Here is a 21960-nt window from a genome sequence, read left to right on the forward strand (position 1 = left end):
TCCTCCATCATCCCCTCCCTCTCATCACATCGCCCATCCCCTCTCTTTCACCTTCCAGCCTCACCTCCTCTCTTCCCTCCTTGCCTTCGGAACCTAGACCGGGACCTTCAGGAATACCATTGTCCTGTCCTTCTCAGGCTCCTAGAGGGGCAGGTCCTGATCCCTATGACACCTGGACCGACGATTCTTCTCAAGACACCGATGACTTGCCATCGCCGCCTTATCCTACTGAAAGCAGGAAGCGTTCTCCTCCAGAGGACCTTTCCTTCATAAAGCAGTAGTGATGCAGAGTCTTTGAGCGCCAAGCCTCTGAGGGCAAATGCACAAAAAAATCAGTGAATGCTTCAGAAAGTGATAGTTAACTCCCTTCCCCACAAAAATATTCCCCTATGGCATACCTCTTCCCCTTTGCTTCTCACTATGCCTGCAAGAAGTGGCATCCAGAATGGGAAGTTGTTCCCAGTGCTGGGTTCACCCAATATGGAATATCCTGAAGAGAGGGCTTATCAGGTAAGATATAGGGTTGAAGGCACAGGATGGCAATGATTACAGTGAAGCTGCAAAATAATTTAGAAGGTGTCTTGGAAAAGTTCAAAACAATGGTTCCACCCCTATTTCAGTGCAATGAAAGCCCATGTGGAAGATGATGAGCAGAAGATAGCCCTCTTTGTAACAATGGCAACTACTACTACTACTGCTTATCACTTTTAAAGCATGACTCAACCTATGCAGTGCTATACAAAAACACATAGAGACAGTCCCTACTCATACAGCTTAAAGACTAATCAACAGAGGACATACAGGGCAAAATTGGGAATTTCATTTGTTAAGAAAATGGTTAGAATGAGTTGGGCTGTGAGTGGGATAATCAGGTGTTAAAATTTAAAAGGGGTTTCAGAAAGGTGAGTTTTGGACTGGATTTTAATACAGTCAAGGAGGGAACATATGATGCATCAACTCCAGGAGGTCTGTTTCAAGCATGCGGTGCAGCAGAGTGGAACGTACAGAACTGGAGTTGGCGAAAGAGGAGAGGGGCATAGATAAGTTTGTCAGCAAGGCAGAGATTTTGATAATAGTTTCCAGTTTGAAGATAGAGAGATAATTTTGAGACACTGCTTAAAAAGGTGAAGAGCTCATGTGTACCAAGGGAAAAAATTACGTATGAGAGGCATGCTTTTGCTTCACGGATTCAGGGACAGGAATCTGAAATAGGGGAGGGGTAAGATGGATGTGAGGGAAAGGACAAGACAGAAAGAAATCCAAGATCAGGGTGTAACAAAGAGGACCCTGGTCCTGGCTGAGGTTCAAAAGCCAGCCCCCTGTGGCGCATCAATGCCGCTGGCGTGTCACCAAAGCCGCGCGCGCGCCAAAGGGGCACGCGGCTTTGTTGAAGTTGTATTGGAATTACTCCTCCAACTCAGTCTGCTTTTTTCAAGTTCAGAACTCAGGAACTGTGAGTAATATAATTTCCTTTCTTAGCTTTGCTCCAAAACCTCCAATTTCCACCCTAGGAGTACAATACTTAAGGTTTGTGAAGGAAGTTATTCGATCAGTGGGGACAAATATTTGAATTGCCTATATAAAGTATCCCTCATACTAAGAGGAAGGCAATGATTAGGGAGATGATTACATCATCTCCCACATCCGAGCCTTCACAACCACAGATCCCAGCTTTTTTTTTCACCAGCACTTATTAAAGATCTGGTGCAGCTTAGGGATCTTGGTCTCTGGGTAATTTATTGCAGTACTAGCAGAAAGTTCTCAGACAATAAACTGACAAGTACAAAAAACAATTGTGTATAACTTTATTCTATAAGCTCATAAACCAAAATAGCATTCAGAACCCCAAAACGAAAATAAATAATCCTTTTCTCACCAACATCTTAATTCATATGGCAACTGATACAACGTAGTTGGCCATTCTGATGCTATTCTTCTCTCTGTCCTGGCAGTTGGCCGTTGTTGATGTCCTCCTCCTATTAGCTTTGTCTCCTTGAAAACAATGTTTGTGTTCCATCTTGATGTCTCATTCACAACCAATTATGATTGGCTGTTTCCTAATTATTGATTATTCCTATACTTCCTCTTGGTGTGCATGATAAACTCTAGGTAGTGTTATAATTTGTTATATATGTGTTTTTTCTAAACTAGGTGAAGGTCTGTATATTTGGCTAAGCTAAATACCTTGCAGCTGTGTTTATACTTTGATATGTAAGCCAAACTAAAGTTACTGTACAGCTTCATTATTTCTGACCTAGTAAGGCCTCATTATTTCTGATTATATAGTTGCAAATACATTAGTTATATCTTTCTGATAGGAATACCTGCTACGTAGTTCATATACTACCAGCCTTCATGCTTTCATCAATTTTTGTGTTAATACTGTTTCTGGACCTTTGTATTTCTTGCTGAACTCAGGATATTCTTACAACAGTGTAGAAACTCCAGAGTAACTTTTTACAAAGTATTCTGCAATTTCAGGACTCCTTGGCAGAGGATAGTTACCATGGAGAAGGTACAGAGAAGGGCAACCAAAATGATAAAGGGGATGGAACAGTTCCCCTATGAGGAAAGACTAAAGAGGTTAGGGCTGTTCAGCTTGGAGAAGAGATGGCTGAGGGGGGATATGATAGAGGTATTTAAAATCATGAGAGGTCTAAAACGGGTAAATATGAATTGGTTATTTACTCTTTCGGATAATAGGATGACTAGGGGGGCACTCCATAAGTTAGCATGTAGCACTTTTAAAACTAATTGGAGAAAATTCTTTCTCACTCAACACACAATAAAACTCTGGTATTTGTTGCCAGGGGATGTGGTTAGTGTGGCTGGGTTTACAAAAGGTTTGGATAAGTTCTTAGAGAAGTCCATTACCTGCTATTAATCAAGTTGACTTACAAAATAGCCACTGCTATTACTAGCATCAGTAGCATGGGTTATACTTAGTTTTTGGGTACTTGCCAGGTACTTTTAGCCTGGATTGGCCATTGTTGGAAAAATGATTCTGGCCTTAATGGACCCTTCGTCTGACCCAGTATGGCAATTTCTTATGTTCTTACTTTCTTTCTTTTGCTCTAGAGTGCTCTGGTACCCGGGAAATAATCACGCCCTCTCCAAAGTGGACGCGGAGGCTGACAGTTTCATGAACATCGCTCTCTGGCTCATCAAACACTTGAAGCTCTGACCTTTGCTGCCTTCAGATTTTGCTTCATTCAAGACTGATCTCCTAATTCTAGTTCTTAACAGCATTGAATGTTTCCCAGTGGGATTTTAATTCTCCTAGTTTTGGAGTTTTATTGCTAAAACTCACTTCATATTCCCTAGTCTTAATACACTATTTTCTAATTATTAAGTAAATCTATTTCTTAGCTCATGGTTTGTTTGATATTTTTATTGGATGTGAGTCCCATCCAAACAATTACATTTCAATAAATAAGGTGAAAGGCAAAGTGATTTTACAGTGTGAGCAAATCTCAAACCCTTCAATTAGTTGAGTGAAGATCAATTTAATGTTGGTTAAAGAGAATTGGTAAGTATAGCTTTTGGAAATCTTTGGACTTATAAAAGTGTGGAGAAAGGTGAAATAGTGGGATATATTCTTAGAGTTTGTGTGCGAGCTAGAGATAGTTAATTCTAGTGTCTGTCTTTCCTACCCACTCAACCCTTGATTTTCAGGCTAGAAATACTTTCTCAATAATCAGTCAGGCTATTATCTAAATCATACTATTGTACCAGCCCTTATTGAAAGTCTAATCATACCATTGTTTAGACACTAGCTCAGTAATTACTAAATTCACCTGTAATTTAAAGTACTCTAATTCCAACTCCCTTAGTATCCTAAACTTAACTAGGAACTCAATAAAATTAAAATGAAGGTAGCAATCCAGCAGCAAGAGGTGGGTTTTCCACTCTTTTGCATTGAGTGTCACATGTATGATTTTTTTACCCACCGGTGAGAGATTGTATGTGTACACTTGGTGCAAACAGCTCCTGGCTTTCGGAACAAGTCCAATCTCTGGAGGCTAGAGTAGCAGACTTGGAGGAGCTGAGGCAGACAGAGGTACATTGATGAGACCTTCAGGGACATAGTAGCCAAGTCCCAAATCCAGTCTGGCAGCCCCAGTGCTGCCTTGGATCAGAAAGGTCTCCCAGTAGGATAACATCACCCTGGTGTAGCAGGAACTGATCCTGTAGCAAGGACCTGCTCTCCAGGTGATGTATTGTCTTCTCGCACTGAGGACAATTCTCCCAGGGCTACTGCCCAGGAGGGAAAGGTTAGGTGGGCCATCGTAGTTGGTGATTCAATTATTAGAAATGTAGATAGCAGGGTGGCTGGTGGGCGTGAGGACTGCCTGGTAACTTGCCTGCCTGGTGCGAAGGCGGCAGACCTCACGCATCACCTAGATAGGATTATGGACAGTGCTGGAGAGGAGTCAGCTGTCGTGGTACATGTGGGCACCAACGACATTAGAAAATGTGGGAGAGAGGCTCTGGAAGCCAAATTTAGGATTTTAGGTAGAAAGCTGAAATCCAGAACCTCCAGGGTGGCATTCTCTGAAGTGCTTCCTGTTCCACGTGCAGGTCCCCAGAGGCAAGCAGAGTTCCAGAGTTTCAATGTGTGGATGAGACAATGGTGCAGGGAAGAGGGATTCAGTTTTGTAAGGAACTAGGGAAACATTTTGGGAAGGGGGAGACTTTTCTGAAAGGATGGGCTCCACCTTAACCAGAGTGGAACCAAGCTGCTGGCACTAACTTTTAAAAAGGAGATAGAGCAGCTTTTAAACTAGAACAAGGGGGAAAGCCGACAGTCACTCAGCAGTGCATGGTTCGGAGAAATGTATCCTTGAAGGATACTAATGAAAGAGGAGAGTTAGGGCATCCCAACAGAGAGGTTCCAATAAAAGCAAACATATAGTCCATGTGCATATATGTAAAAAATCACCTGAGCTAAAGATTTCCAAATTATCCCTAAGAACTGAAAAGCAGGTTTTAATACAAACAAAAAACACACTTTGAAATGTGTGTATGCCAATGCCAGAAGTCTAAGGAGTAAGATGGGAGAGAGAGTGTTTTGCAGTAAATGATGATATTGACATGATTGGCATCACAGAGACCTAGTGGAAGTAGGATAACTAATGGGACAGTGCTATATCAGGGTACAAATTATATCGCGATGATAGGGAGGATCAACTTGGTGGGGGTGTGGCACTTTATGTCCAGGAGGGTATAGAGTCCACAGGATAAAGATCATACAAGAGACTAAATGCTCAGTAGAATCTATATGGGTAGAAATTAGGGGTGTGAATCGTGTGATCGATCATCTTAAGGATCGATTTTGGCTGGAGGGGGAGGAAAATCTTATCGGCGTGTTTTTATTTTTTTAAAAATCGTTAAAAATCGTAAATCGGGGAGGGCGGAAAAACCGGCACACCAAAAAACCCTAAAACCCACCCCGAACCTTTAAAACAAATCCCCCACCCTCCCGAACCCCCCCAAAATGTTTTAAATTACCTGGGGTCCAGTGGGGGGCTCCCGACGCGATCTCCCTCTCTCTGACCACGACTGCGTTGAGAGAAATGGCGCCAGTGGCCCTTTGCCCTTATCATGTGACAGGGCAACGGTAGCGCCGGCGCCATTTTGGTTCCTGGTTCCCGACGTCATGCGTCCAGGAGATTGCCCCCGGACCCCCGCTGGACCCCCAGGGACTTTTGGCCAGCTTGGGGGGGGGGTGCCTCCTGACCCCCACAAGACTTGCCAAAAGTCCAGCGGGGGTCCGGGAGCGACCTCCTGCACGTGGGCCGTATTGCCAATCTTCAAAATGGCGCCGGCGCTACCTTTGCCCTCACTATGTCATACGGGCGAGAAGAGATGGCTGAGGGGGGATATGATTAGAGGTCTTGAACGAGTAGATGTGACTCGGTTATTTACACTTTCGGGTAATAGTAGGACTAGGGGGCATTCCATGAAGTTAGCAAGTAGCACATTTAAGACTAACCAGAGAAGATTCTTTTTCACCCAATGCACAATTAAGCTCTGGAATTTGTTGCCAGAGGAGGTGGTTAGTGCAGTTAGTGTAGCTGGGTTCAAAAAAGGTTTGGATAAGTTCTTGGAGGAGAAGCCCATTAACTGCTATCAATCAAGTTTACTTAGGGAATAGCCACTGCTATTAATTGCATCAGTATTCACTAATCACCAACAAACCTCTTTCCCTTACACAATTCTCCAACTTTTGCTGATTTCAAGGGAAAACCTTGCCCGGTGGTTTTTGTACGGAGGCTTAATGTAAGGATAACTGCAAATCGGTTATCCTTACATTAAGCCTCCGTACAAAAACCACCGGGCAAGGTTTTCCCTTGAAATGAGCAAAAGTTGGAGAATTAATTGCATCAGTAACATGGGATCTTCTTGGTGTTTGGGTACTTGCCAGGTTCTTGTGGCCTGGATTGACCACTGTTGGAAACAGGATGCTGGGCTTGATGGACCCTTGGTCTGACCCAGCATGGCAATTTCTTATGTTCATATGATGACCCTTTATTGCCTATGCAAGCATTTCTTGTGGGTTTAGAGGGAAATTTCAAAGTCCAGATGAAAGCACTTTTTAAAAATTGCCTGCCCTCTGTGTAATTAAAAGTGTGTGTGGTGTTTCTCAAGATGCATAATTGTAACACACCCCCCCCCCCCCCCCCCATTTTCATGGTGGTGTTAACAGGGCAGGGTTAGGACAAGTAGGACAACAATACACACAGGTTTGGCTGGAAAAATTATCCACAGAAAAAAAAGCAGTATATACCTGCAGGTGCATTTTCCTTGGGCAGCTTTCAAAAGGAGAAATTATGTATTTGCTTTCTCCTTGTGATTTAGTGCAGACTTCACAGGCAAAAGTACACATGCAATTTGCACATGCCCACATAACATTTGAAAATTGCCCCCATGAAGGACATCCTAAGTGTGTCCCTACATCTTCTTGTCCAGTTTGAGGGCATTGCCATAGGAATTCCATCCTTCATGATAAACCATAGGAATATGGCACTATGATGTGCAAAATTCAGAGCAGTACTATAGAATTCCCTAGCAATAATTTTTCCCAGTGTTGTATCACAAATTAGGCAAAGCTCATTTTTTCATGACACATCAGGCTAGCATGGCATTACTAACAATGCAAATTACTTCCCAGCTGGCAGCCTCTTTCATGTGAAAGAGAGGGCATCACTGGTTGTTTCTTCACTCAGGAGCTGCTGGAAGGAGGGTATCGATGGGGCCACAGGACTATTGGGAGGTGGCTCGCTGGTAGGGCCACTGAGCCCCAGAGGGAGGCAGACTTCTCATCTCACCCCGAGTCAGTCAAACAGGTTAAACCAGTCCTGCAAAGGGGGAGGAAAACTTCACAAGAAAGAGAAAAGTAGAATAGAGGGAAGGCTGATCAATAAGGGTTGGGGTGGAGGAAAGACAAGGCTGTGAAGGAAGGGAAAGCATGGTGGGTGGGGTGAGGAATGAAAGAAGACAGAAGAATTGTTTAGGAAGAGATGGAGAGAAAAGCAAAGCAAAGAGGAAAGAATGAATAAAGCAACAAAATAGAGAAGAAAAAAAAAAGACGACACAAAAGTTAGAAAAAGATTATCTAACCATTCTCTTACATTTAAAGTTTTACCCAATTTTGTCATACTTCAACACATTCTTGTGGAGCAATGTCCACTGCACAAAAAGCTTGCCATAAAATATTTCCTACCAATGGCACATTATCGTATAGCGAATACAAAATGTTATCACAGAAATGCTGTGTGCTTGTTATGATTTATGGGTTTCGTGGGCCCTTGGCCCAAGGTGGGAGTTGGTAGCACCTGTGGGGCAGAGCCCCACAGGTCCACACTGCCAGGAGGCGCGGTCTCGCTCAGCAGAAGCTTTAGGAGAGAGAAAGAGACTTTGAGAAGGTCCCGAGGAGCGGGATGAGGAGCTCAGCAAGGAGGGATCCCACAGTAAGTAGACTGAGAAGCAGTACCTGAACGAAGACCTCTGAGAGAGTAATGCTAGGCAAGCCCGAGGAGCAGGAGGCAAGAGCAAGTAGTACAGGAGGTATTGCAAGGGCAACCCCGGGAGGGTGGAGCTGCGTAGCAGGAGAGGTACTGAAGCGATGACGTGCGATTTCCCCACAGAGCAGGGAAGCCCGAGTCGGGTCTCCAGGTGATGAACCTTCCCACTTCTCGGGGTTACTATGTCGGCAGTCACCAGCATTGAACGTGTGCACCGCCCCGAGGAGCAGGGAAGCATGAACAGTCACTGGAGTAAATGTAGGCACTGTTCTGAGGAGCGGGGAAGTACAGGCTGTCTCTGGAGTATAACGTAGGCACAGCCCCGAGGAGCGAGGAAGTACAGGGTTGAACTCGCAAGTGGCAATGGCATCTTGGGGCAGCCCCGAGGCGCTGGGAAGCTGATGGGAAGACTCCTGGGAGGCACTGGCTAGCCCGAGGAACGGGGGAAGCCAGGAGAATGTGTCTCCAGCGAGCGCACACAGGCCCCCGAGGAGTGCGTATCTGAACCAGGGTCCAGCGTCCTAGAGAGATCCAAAATTACCACTACAGGTCCAGAGAGACAGGAACACATAGAGGAACTTGTTGCCAAGTCAGCTAGCAAGGGGCGAAGGCGGTGCTTATGAACCCTGATCAAGTGATGTCATCAATCAGGGATGCCCCTGAGGCTCCCACCGTAGGATTTTTAAAAGAGGGCCTGGTGGTGCGCGCGGCTAGGAAGGCCATGAGTCGGTGTGGGTGGCAGCGTCCTGGCCGCCACGATGAACCTTGAGGTACGAGGCGGTAGAGGCTGGCTCCTGCCACAAGTAGGCCCGGAGAGGGAAGCAGAACAGCACAGGATGTGAGTAGACGCGGTCGCAGCCATCTGTGACCGACGGTCATAACAGTGTTACATTAGGAAAAGGAGAAAATGATGCTAGATAAGATCCACAGGCCCATCTAGTCTTCCATTCTGGGCAGGCATTATTTTTTGCGGGTTAAAATGTGTACGTCAAGCGCGCTTTTTTTTTTTTTTTTTTAATCGGGGGAAATAGGTAATAGCCTCATCAATATGAATTTACATGTGATGAGCGCTATAACCTACATGCTCCATTGGATGTGTTTTGAATGCGCTAACCCCGGTTTTGCATCATGGATTATGGACGCGCAACTAGAACACACGTCCAATTGTGTGTTAAGCCATGTGCTGGCTCCTAGTAGTCACTAGCCAGCGCCTGGTATTGCATCGGCCTGAAAGAGATTATATAAATAGGTTTTTGGATAGGACTCACTGTACTCCACTGTTTCAATAGGAGGTTTTTGTAGTGGTGAACTTCTGCCAGATCACCAACTTGGACCCTTTTTTAATTTGCTTCCTTTTCTTCATTGTGAAAAGAAGTGGAAGGTGGAGGCTGCCACTGGGACTACACCTGACCCAATACCTTTTTTGTTTAGAAAATTATCACTGGTTTGATTATCTGGAGAGATACTCTGGCACTGCTGGATTTAGCTGTAAGCATGTGCTGCTGCGAGTAGTCACTAGGGGGAGCCCAGGAGCAGCAGCAACTCTATAGAAGTAAAACTTGAAGAGTTTCTGCCGCAGCTGTCATGGCTTCCGTATCCGTATCTGTTCTTATTTCTTAAATACAGGTAGGGCTTAAGTCTCGTTTTGCATGCAGATCAATCAGGCTGAAGTATACAACGCTTGCGTTTGTACAGGGATCGTTTGAGACTATGCAGCACTAAAGCTGCATAGTGTGTTTCTATTAAACTTAGTACTGAGGGTGCATGAACTGGATTTGCCACTTACAGACACGCACGCCGATGCTTTTAGTTAGTTTGAAAACAGTTAGTTCCTGGTTAATCGTATATCTGTATGAACCTGGCAGTAAATGTTCAGTGATTTGTTCCTGCAGCAGCTCAGACGGCCGGGATCTTTATTTCTTTAAGTACAGTCAGGCTGGGACAGTATTCCCATATGCCACAGACAAGCAGGAACAGTAGAGCTGAGCATTCAGGACAGTCAGAACTTGCTTTAATTAAACCACAAATTCAGACAGTCCAACTCTCCTGGATACTATAGGACACAATTCTGGGTCTGGGTGGTCTATCCCACCTCTTCTGGCGACCGAAGCAGGTCTGCAACCGCGGAGAAGTAGAGTTATCAGGTACCGAGCTGCACTGTGTGTCTTACAGCTTCTCTCTGAGTGTTTATTTTCTTTAAAAAAAAAAAAAAAAAAAAAAAAGTTCCAAGTCAGAGCCAGTGACAACCTCCACCTTCCACTCCAGCTACAATAGGGAAAAGTCTGCTTGACATGGCAGAAAATCAGCACTGCTTTCCCTGCTGAGCTCCCTGTGCTGAAAACAGAAATGCAGGGTCAATGCAGCTTTCAGCAGAGAAAGAAGAGGCTGCTGCTGGGCTATGATCATGCAGAGGGGTGCTCTTCCGGTGCTTCTGCCAGGGGAAGTGTGTGCTCACTCTCTCCCACAGACCTCCACATCCTCCCCCTTCCATTCATAAGAACGTGTATTTATTTAGAATGCCCTGCTGGGTCAGACCAAGGGCCATCAAGCCCAGCATTCTGTCTCTAACAATGACCACGACATATCACAGTACAGTCCTGGATGAGCAGAAGTAGGGGTGATAGTGTGTTACTACAGACTGTGTGCATATTGTCCCTGAAAGCACCCGGTACCCCAATCATTGCACAGCGCTATGTGTTAACACAGATAGCGTACACTCACTGTCCTCTTCCACCCCCACCCCCTCCTTTCCTCAATGCAAAATCTAGGGCCATAGATAGAAAGTGTGTGCACCTTTATCACAGCTGCTCATTGCTCAATCCTGGACAAGCCGCATGGTAATGCGATACCACAAATAGTAAGCATCCCCTATCCCTGCAGGCACTCCCTCCTCCTTCCTCTGCAAAACCATGCTATTCTATGCATGACTATGGCCATCATAGTCATGCATAGAACAGCTCTTATCTTCTCAAATACATTATAGGCCGACTGGACTAGATGCATCTCATTGACCTCCCCTTTGGGCTTGATGGACTAAAAAACGTTCTACGTTCTTTTGTTCAATAATTTGTCGATTGTTTAATGTTACGCTGCACGTTCTCTGTTCAATACTTTGTCTATTGTTTAATGTAACGCCTTACCGGCGACAGTTTTGTTATATGGAAACCGACTTGATTTGATATGTATATCGAGAATGTCGGTATATAAAAACCCTAAATAAATAAATAAATAAATAAATAAAATTCCTCTAATTTGTCTTAGGGGATGAATAGGGACCTTTGTTTTCAGTTTTTATTTTATTTTTCTAAGGAATTTCAATGGTATAAAAAAAAAAATCCGTAGAAAAATGACTGTTATAACAAACAAGAAAAATCAGTGTAAAAGACATCTTTCCACTGATGTTTTTTATAATATTGAAATTCCCAGGAAAAATAAAATAAAAACTGAAAATGAAAGTCCCTAGGGATGAACAGCAAAAATTAGCATGTCATTGCAGAGAATTTACAAATGATTGGCCATATAGACCTGGGAGTCTGCAATATGGGAGGTGAGAATAGTGTTGTGATAAAAATCAGAGTCATAGCCAGGCAGTTTAGCATCTATGGCCAAGTGAAAAACTGCATCCTTAATATTTACACAACACCCCAAGCTGGTAGACTGTTAAATGTTTATTTATAACCTATAAGTCTTATTTATTTATTTATAAACATTTGATATTCCACCTTTTCGTAAATTTGTCGCAAAGTGGATTACATTCAAAATAAAGACATTATCACATAGGAATTATATATTTTAATATTCCAGATGGATTACTTTCATAAGAACATAAGTGCCACACTGGGTCAGACCAAGGTCCATCAAGCCCCGCATCCTGTCTCCTCTGACAGTGATGCAACTAGAACAAAAGATCGGTGTCAGGAAATACTTTTAATTGAAAGGTAGAAACCAATGCCCAGTGGCCAGTCCAGGTTACTAGAGATAAGCACTGGCTTTCCCAAGTCCTCTTGACTAATAACTGTTAATGGACTTTTCTTTAAAGAACTCATCCAACCCTCTTGTCAACCCAACTATCTTAGTTGCCTTGACCATGTACTCTGGCAATAGATTCCATAGCTTGATTGTGCCTGAGTGAAAAAATACTTCCTATGATTGATTTGTTTTAAATCTGCCAGTTTCATTGAGTGTCCCTAGTCCTAGAGTTGTTTGAAAAGGTAAATAACCATTCCCTATTTACCCATTCTACACCACTCGTGATTTTATAAATCTCAATCATATACCCTCAGTTCTCTTCTCCAAGCTAAAAAGCCCTAATCTGTTTACCCTTCCTCCATCTCCTTTATCATTTTTGTTGCCCTTCTCTGTACCTTTTCTGTCTTTTTTGAGATGGGGGGTGGCAGAGAACTGCACACAATATTCAAAGTTCAATTGCACCATGGATCTATACAAAGGCATTATAATATTCTCAGTTTTTATTCCTTTCCAACTAATTCTTAACATTGTATTTGCCTTTTTCACCACCACCACCACCACACATTGAGCCGAAGATTCCAAGTTATCGTTCATAAAGATTCTGAGATCTGACTGACACATGGGGACTCCACTAACAACCTTTCTCTATTTCAAAAATTGACCATTTAGTCCTACCCTCTGTTTTGTGTCTTTTATCTAGTTACTAATCCACAATAGGACACTGCTTCCGATCCCATGATCTCCCAATTTCCTGAGTAGCCTTTCATGAGGGACTTTGTCATATACCTTTAGAAAATCCAAATACGCTATATCAACCGGCTCACTGTATCAACCCAACAACCTCCTCAGTAAAGACAGAGGCAAAGAATTTGTTTAGTTTTTCTGCTTTTTCCTTGTACTCCCTGTGTATTCTTTAACCCTATGTCATCTAGCGGCCCAAATGAGTCCTTCACACACTTTTTACTTTAAATCTACTTGAAAATTTTTGCACTTGTTTTTATCTCTTTGAAAATTTTCTTTTCAAATTCTTTCTTAGCCGAAGATACCTGCATAACCACTGCTTGTCTGCTCCTGGCTTTCACTCAGGAGCCTGGTCCGTCTGCTGCCTGCTTGCTTGGACTCTCCCCTGGGACGCTTTCTACTTTCTGCTATTCCCTCCGCAGCTTCCCTCTACCCTGCGGGTTTCCCCACCCCACTACTGACATCACCTGGGCGACGATTGAAGGGCCCGGCAGGACGCCAGAGGTATCACGCGCTGCTGCGTTGCGCGCCGAAGGAGTGCAACAAAGGGGCATGCCCTTTTGTGCATCCCCTCGTGCCTCCCCTTTGTCTGTATCGTTTCTCTTTTCTATTTCTGCCTTAGGTCTCACCTTTTATTAACTTCCATATTCATTCTGAAGTTAACACTTGGACTCCAGAAGAACAACAGCAATACTATTCTGTATTTTCTTATTTTATCTTTTCACTTACGATCACCAGGGAAATCCAGACTGTGATTAGCAATGGTTGAGATGGAGACCTTTGTCTTTGTTATCGTAAATTGACTTATGTCTCAAGAAATGCCTTGCGATCTATATCGCCTTCTGTTAACTCTATAACCTTGATACTGTCGACTTTATCTTTATTACTAATTAATGCCCAATTTGTTAGAAAAAAGTCCCAATTATCCACGACTTAATTTCCACTCATAAACCAGATGGTATGTTTATTACTGAATCCTGGTTACTTGATAATGACATTGTTACCCTTAACAATTTGTGTCCTTCAGATTACATCTTTTTTTTCTGAATCCAGACCTAACCATTGAGGCTTCCCTACTCCCTCGTAGGAAAGCCTTGATTTCTAAACCTCCTTATGAAATCATGCTAATCTCAACTTCTAGTGCTAATTTCTGCATTTTTTGGCTGCCTGGTTTGTTAAGTTCTGACTTATCGCCTCCATTTGAAACCTTAATTTCTCTTCCTGTAGATCTTTCTCAAACTATTTTACTTAGCGACTTTAATCTTCATGTAAATATTTCTCCTCCTCCTCCCCCCACTGTCTCTTTCTTTATAGAGCAATGGCTGGTTTAGGCTGGGAACAGTTGATTCAAGAACCAACACACAGTCATGGTCACTCGCTCGACTTACTCTTTTGTAATTCTCAGTTTATCCATATGCTATCTGTTAAGCTGAATGTGCAATCTGTCCCTTGGTCAGACCATTCTTTAATTTCTTTCGATAGTAGCATTTTACGCAAAAATCAAAACTTTGTTCATCGTGAACAATCTTATGTTAAGAAGAGGAAGATTAGTTTAGATCTATTTACAGAAAGTATGTTACCTAATTTACCCACTTTAACAGATGACGACATTAACTGCTCTGTGACCTCCTGGAACACCACTCTAACTAAGACTTTGGAGGTGATTGCTCCACAAAGACTCTGCTATGTTATAAAGAAACCAAATTCTCCTTTGTACACTCCACAATTGCCAGAATTGAAAACTGAATTACAGCGCCATGAACAACAATGGCGCAAGCATTCCACAACGGAAAGAAAAAACACTTTTCACTCCTGCTTGAATAGATACAGGAAACAACTTAGCCATGCCAGAAGAACTACTACACAAACAAAATTCAAGCTGCAAATGATAATCCTTCGATTATTTTTAACATAGTAAAGTCTTTGCCAACTCAAAAAACTAATACTTTTACACATGTCGACAATTTGAACTGTAATAACATAGCTGATTATTTTAAGGACAAGGTTATAAATATTTCAAAAGTATTTTCTCATTGACCGATACCTAACTCAAATTTATCTGCAGCTACCAGTACTAGGTTCTCCTTTGATAATATTGATCCCTCCACTATTGTTCGGATAATATCCAAAATGAAAATTTCATCCAGCCCCTTTAATGCTTGCCCAGGATACATTTTAAAAGCTGCTCGAGAAGTTTTGGCCCCAACTTTAGTTCATCTTGTAAACATTTCTCTCAATCTAGGTATCTTCCCTGAAATATTAAAACAAGCTACTGTCTTACCTATTCCAAAGAAAAAAAACTTAGATGTATCTGATTTCAGTAATCTGCGACCAATTGCTACACTAATCTCACGTGAAAAAATTCTTGAATCAGTCGTGCTGCACCAATTAACTGAATACATCAATGACAATACCATCTTTCACCTAAATCAGCACGGTTTTCAGAAAGGACATAGTACGGAGACTTTAATTATATTCTCATTCGACATAGTAATCAGAGGTTTTGATTCAAATATAGATTATATCTTGGTTTTGTTAGACATCTCAGCTGCATTTGATACCATTGATCATTCAATATTACTATGTGGCCTTCAATCAGTCGGGATTACTGGTTTAGTTCTTAATTGGTTTAGTTCTTTCTTAATTGATCGTCTCCAACAAATAAACATAGGTTCCTATCATTCCAAGTGGTACACTAAACCATCCGGTGTTCCTCAAGGATCATCCTTATTAGCTATTCTGTTTAACATTTACCTCCTTCCCCTGTGTCATCTTTTGGCAGGTCTAAGCATAGATTTTAAAGTCTATGCCAATGGCATTCAATTCTTCGTCCCCTACAGAAATTCCTGGTCACTTACACTTTCTTTTGTGAAACTGTGTCTTAGCGCCATCAATATCTGGTTAACACACAACCGTTTGAAACTCAATCCATTAAAAACTGAGATTTATTTATTTATTTATTTAGAATTTTTATATACCGACATTCTTGAAAAAAATATCAAATCATATCGGTTTCCATTATAACAGAACAATCGCGGCTAAGCGTTACATTGAACAAGGTGTCTGATAAAATACAAATAAATAGAACAGCGATATGCAAATAAATAGAACAGCAAAATACAAATAAATAGAACGGCTAAAAAACAAATAAATAGAACAGCGAAACAGTGTTAATAAGCGTTACATAAAAAGAAGGCGTCTAATAGGGTATTATGGAATTTGTCCACCATTATGGAATGGTGGACAAATGTAATAGATATTACATTTATCCACCATTCCACAATCTTCATGCTTACCACCTACACATTTCCAATTAGATAATTATACCATTCCCATTACAACAAAAGTGTATAATCTTGGAATCACCTTGGATTCTACTTTATCCATGTCTCACAATATTTTTGCTTTGGTTAAAACATCATTCTTCAAAATTCATCTGCTAAAGTGTCTGAAATCATTATTTTACTCTCAAGACTTTTGAACTGTATTACAGGCCCTCATTTTAACATGCCTCGATTATTGTAATGCTTTATATGTAGGTCTTCCAGCCACCACCATTTGCCCTCTTCAATTAATCCAAAATACTGCTGTACACATCCTGACCGGTGCTACACAACGCAGTCACATAACGCCCGTTTTCTCTTCGTTAAACTGGCTACCTGTTTCCTACCGCATCCAATGTAAAATCATCATGATCATTCACAATCTGCTCTATAAAATCTCAAATATTTGATTGTGCTCAAGCCTGCATGTTTATCAGCCAACTCGTCATCTTTGTTCATTAAATAAAAGCCTTCTCGAAGTACCCTTCATAAAACTAGCCAGATTAGATCTAACCAGAAAACGAGCTTTCTCGGTCGCAGGTCCTGTATTGTGGAATTCTTTTCCTGATTCCTTAAGGCTTGAAAGAATTCAAAAAGAAATTAAAGACCTATTTATGCAGCTTGGCATTTAATCTTTTAACTACTGACTAACGTTCCCTTTCTTCGTATTTCTTTTCTATGAAATTGTACTACCTTATGTTTCTGGTTTGTAATTTATTTTGCATTATTGTAGGCTCTATTTTATTATGTACGTCAAAGATTTTTCTTATTATGTATGTTTTTATGGTAACCACTTCGATATTTTTTATGATGAAGTGGTATATAAGACCATTTTAAATAAATAAAATTACTTTTTTACATCTAACTTGCCAGTGCTTAAGTTCTGTTTTCCTCATTTGGGTCTGCTTTCCAATTTTTTGAAAGATGTCCTTTTGGCTTTAATTGCCTTTTTCACCTCACTATTAAACTATGCTGGCAGTCTTTTGATTTTCCTTCAACCTTTTTATTTGAAAATCTTTTTATAATCATTGTTATCAAATAAGCAATAAACAAATAGTACAAATTATAAAGAATCAAGGATGCAACCTGTTGGTTTTGACTCTGAACACAACAGGAGCATAGTAAACATGAACAAGAAATAGAAGTAAGCAATGTAGAAACCCCCAAATTTCACAGATGTGAATCCAGTATCAACTAACAAAGATCCATCAGTAGGTGTTCAGAAGCAAGCTTCTAACCCATGTAGATAGAGAATCCAGATAAAGAAGCCATATATTCGGAATTCTTCTCTTCTTAGTAGGGTGGCTTTGTTTACCCACAATCAGTTCCATGATTAACAGTCGATGAATAGCATTTCTCCAAAAAACAAAAGAAGGATCCAATATTGCAAAATAGTAGTACGTTCAACCATATCCTTTGTTCCTCAGTGTAAACTCTCTCCAAAGTAAAAAAAAGAAAATACAGCAAGTTGTACAGAAAAAGGTAATTGTACAAGACAGAACAGCATCCAAGTAGCCAAATGCTTGTTTCCAGAAAGCTTGAACATTAGTACAATACGAAAAGGAATGATCCAATGTTCCCACTTTATCCATGTATTTATTACATGAATTAGAATCCGTTAATCCCATGAAAAAGGCTTGCCTCTGTGATACGTATGTTCTAGACAATATTTTAAAATGAATTTCATGCAATTGTGCATTTTGCGAGATATTAGAAATATACCCAAAGCAAGCCATAAAATCAGGGAAAGGGAAATGTAATTCGTGGGTCCATTTGGACCATACAGGGGCAGATTTTCAAAGGGTTACGCATGTAACCCTGAAAACCCGCTCCTGCGCGCGCCGAGCCTATTTTGCATAGGCTCGGCGACGCGCGCATGTCCCGGGGCTTTGAGGAAGGGGCAGGGCATGGGCGGGGTGCCAGTCTGGGGGTGGGACCGAGGCCTCCGGCAAGGCAGCTGTGCTGGGGGATCGCGCGCCGGCAACCAGCGGGTTAGATAGGAGAAGGTTGGGGGGGGGGGAGTGGAGGGAACGGGGAAAGCCATCGGGGCTCCCCTAGGGCTCGCACGTGCAAGGTGCACAAGTATGCACCCCCTTGTGCGCGCCGACCCCGGATTTTATAACATGCGCGCAGCTGCACTTGCATGTTATAAAATCGGGCGTAGATACTAAAATCTGGCCCATAGGTTCTAAGGAAATGGTACCAAAAGAGAAATTCAAAGGTTTATGAAAAGAAGATGTCTGGATGGGTCTCCTGTGTCAAACCAGTCTTGGAATACATCCCATCCTTTAGGTACAAGGGTATCTATGTCTAAAGACCTCGTATAATGTCTCAATTGTAAGTAACTGAATATCGTGATATTATTAGGAAATTTTTGTCGCATAGAGTTTAAGGAGAGCATTCACCCCTGTTCATCAAGAGCATGAGGCAATAGAAAAATCCCTTATTGTGACCAGGTGGAAAAAACCCTGCTATCTAATCTCGGCTGAAAGGCCAAATTACCAAGAATAGGTAAGAAGAGAGAGACCGTACAAGTTAGACCCATCTTAGAGGTAATCCAACACCACGCTTTCCGAGCAGGTGACAAAAGGATATGAGTTTTCAAGTATATAGAAATCTGCGATCCTCTAGCATGCAATACAAAGCGAAGTTGTAATGGAAAGTAATGGCTGCTTCATAAGCATAATCACAGTAAAAAGATGTGACCATAAGCCAGTCACCTATATGGTGGAGATGAGCCCCATAATTATATAATCAAATATCAGGTAAACCAATCCCGCCCTGTTTGCTAGTAGCCATAAATTGTGTCAGGGTTATGCTAGGCTTCTTACCCTTCTACAAATAGTGTCGGAGCTCCCCATGCAATCTATGAATATCTTTTCCAGTAATGATTAAAGGTAGAATACTAAGCGTTTAAAGCCATTTAGGGAAAATAGTCATTTTGTACAATTGAAATCAACTCTCAAGGGATAGAGTCAGCGGCATCTACTTCCGCAGACTAGCTGTAGTGGCATTTTGCAAAGTAGTAACATTAATGGAATAAAGTCCAGAAAGATCTCCAGGATCCAAATACCTAAATATTTTAGCTTATGTTCTGTCCATTTTAAAGGGAAAGTGCCCGTTCAATCATGCATGCTCCATCAGCCAATAGCCATAGCTTCGGACTTATCTAAATTTAGTTTCAAACCAGCTATGGTACCATACTGTGAAATCATCTGTAACAGAATTGAGAAATGTTTTTGCGGATCCACAAGGTAGTAAAGCAAATCATCCACAAAGGCCACAATTTTAAAATAGTGGTTCCTAATGGCAACTCCAGGAATGTTTTCATGTAAGTGTACAGGATTTTGACCAATACCAACAAAAGAGAGCACATATCACCTGCACTCTGGAACCTCCATTGGCTACCCATTAAATGTATAATCCTCTACAAAGTACTCACGATAATTCATAAAGCCTTGCATAATCTCATCCCGCTTGAGCTAAATAGCCCGCTTCGCTTCCACGAGCCACCTAGACCAGTTAGAGCTGCCTACAGAGGCATCCCTTACGCCCCCTCCCCCCCCCCTCCCCAGCCAAATCTTTGTTAAGGAAACGCACACTTTCAACAGCCGGTCCTCCACAATGGAATGCTCTCCCCCCGGATCTCCGGCAAGATCCATGCCCGATCTCTTTCAAAAAAAACCTCAAAATGTGGCTATTCGGTCAAGCATTTCCCTAATCAGATGAATCATCTCTCTCTATCATGAGCAGTTTAGACTAGCAATCTTACCTACCTGTTTTCCCTAGTCAGATGATCGTTACCCCTCAAGTCTTCCCGCAAGTCAGGACTGGACTTAAGTTTGGACTCTGAGCTAGGCTCTCCCCCTTGCTTGCAAGATATGCTTTTATTATTTTCTATTTGTTTATTGTCTCTTCTTTGCTCAGTTTAACTGCCTTGGTTCAATTTATTCTGGGGAAATTGCCCACCCTTTCCCTCACCCCGTTTTAAGGATCTTTTTGGTTTTGTTTATCCTGTTATATGCGGATAGTTTTTTTTGCATACACCTACTAGCACCTTATATTTATATATCCTTTACTTAGTTTTAATGTATCCCAGTTCTGTGTAACCCTTGTTCTCTGTAGAGCTTTATTGCTATATACGTTTCATTGTAAACTGACGTGATATGTAATTTTGCACATGAACATCGGTAAATAAAAGTTCAAAATAAATAAATACAGTACGGATAACTGGATCTAAAGATAACACAAAAGGAAGCAGAGAAAGTGGTCAGCCTTGATGAGTACCCCAGTGTAAAGAAAAGGCGTCTGAGAGGGCTCCATTAACGAGTGTACACGCTCTAGGGTTTTTATACAAAATACAAATATAATCCAAAAAATGACCTTGAAACCAATATTTCTCTAAAACAGCAAACAATTCCAATTGACCCTATCAAATGCTTTCTCTGCATCAAAACTGATAAGCAGAGTATTTAACTCAAACTGCACGGAGTGGGCTATAGAAGCAAGCACTTTAGACACAGCATATTTCCCTTTTATATGTTCTGTAGAAATCAGTAAGGGGAGAAGTTTAGACAGTCTATCTGCTAATATTTTTGCCAGTAACTTAACATCAAAATTTAGTAAATAAATCAGTCCGAATGAACCTGTCAACTTCAAATCTCTACCTGGTTTTGGTAGAACAACTATAATTGCCGTGTTAGTTTTCACAGGCATTGCACCCTATTGCAATAGATGGTCATACACGCTTCTCAAGCGAAGGCAAATATCATCAAGCAGTATCTTGTAAAAGTCCCCCAGTAACCCATCTGGATCAGGTGTCTTATATAAAGGTGCTTGTTTAATATGGGAGTAAATATCAGTGAATGTAAAAGGAGCGTTAACTGCTTGCAATTGATCTTCTGTTAGCATAGGCACGGTAATCTTATTTAAGTACATCGAGACTTCACAATTATCCACCTCTTTAGCTGAATAGAGGTATTTGTAATAGGAGACAAATAGTTCTCCTATTTCTTTAGAGGTCCACACCAGCTGTCTGTGTGAGCCCTTCATTTCCACTATGTGCAATTTCCCCCGCCAGGTCCGGACTAAATTAGCTAACATGCTAAATTGGTATTTATAATACAAAATACTTTTTTGGGTTTGCTGATGAATCAATGTGTTAAGTGAAATTTGCTTAGACAGGAATTGTGTTTTATTAATGGTAAAGGGTCTATAAGCAGTTTCCGCTTATCAGAGTATAATTTTCTTTCCACCAAAAGAATTTCTTTGGCCCTCATCCGTTTTTGCCGAATTACATAGGATATAGTAGCCCCCCTCGATGTAGCTTTGCCTTTTGCAGCATCCCAGTACATTAGAGGGGTTTCAGAATGAACGCCATTAAATTCCACGTACTCTTTCCATTGTTCAGTAAGATAAGAATGGGGAAATTTCCAAGATCCCTTAGGTATGGTTTCTGTTAACCCCTCCAAAGTGACCCATACTGGCGCATGATCTGATATTTCCATAGGTCCAATATCTGCACTCTGTACTTGTGAAAAGGAGATGTCAGAGAGTAACAAATAGTCTAACCTAGACTTTTTGTCATGGGCCCTTGAATAGTGGGCAAAGTCAATTTCCAAAGGATGGAGACATCTCCAAACGTCCACAGGACGCAGATGTTCGCACAGATATGGGATACCCCATCTCTGAGCATTACTGCTGGCAGTTTTTGCAGGACACTGATCCAATTTGGGGATCAAAGACCACATTAAAATCACTGCGCATAAGAATAGGAATGTGAGAATAAGGTGTTAATATGTTTACCATCTGAGCAAAAAAGAAGTGAGAATATACATTGGGTGCATAGACACTTCCTATAAGTATACGGTGTCCAAATAAATGTCCCTCAACAAATATAT

General features: G+C 41.6%; 2 protein-coding genes across 3 annotated transcripts in view; both read left to right on the forward strand.

Annotated features, from left to right (window-relative positions):
- APEH (acylaminoacyl-peptide hydrolase) overlaps positions 1-3449 on the forward strand; it is a 169492-nt gene extending 166043 nt beyond the window's left edge. The window contains exon 23 of the mRNA XM_029599657.1: positions 3079-3449. Coding sequence (XP_029455517.1) covers positions 3079-3184 — 106 coding nt within the window. The 3' untranslated portion in view covers positions 3185-3449. The remainder of the gene's footprint in view (positions 1-3078) is intronic.
- Positions 3450-9041: 5592 nt separating this feature from the next.
- The window catches only part of LOC115090489 (acylamino-acid-releasing enzyme-like), a 157656-nt gene continuing 144737 nt past the window's right edge, over positions 9042-21960 (forward strand). For both annotated transcript variants that reach the window (XR_003856405.1, XM_029599658.1), the window contains exon 1: positions 9042-9653. The gene's annotated coding sequence lies outside the window, so the exon portion shown is untranslated. The remainder of the gene's footprint in view (positions 9654-21960) is intronic.

Source organism: Rhinatrema bivittatum, chromosome 4 (assembly GCF_901001135.1).
Source record: "Rhinatrema bivittatum chromosome 4, aRhiBiv1.1, whole genome shotgun sequence".
Classification (NCBI taxonomy): domain Eukaryota; kingdom Metazoa; phylum Chordata; class Amphibia; order Gymnophiona; family Rhinatrematidae; genus Rhinatrema; species Rhinatrema bivittatum.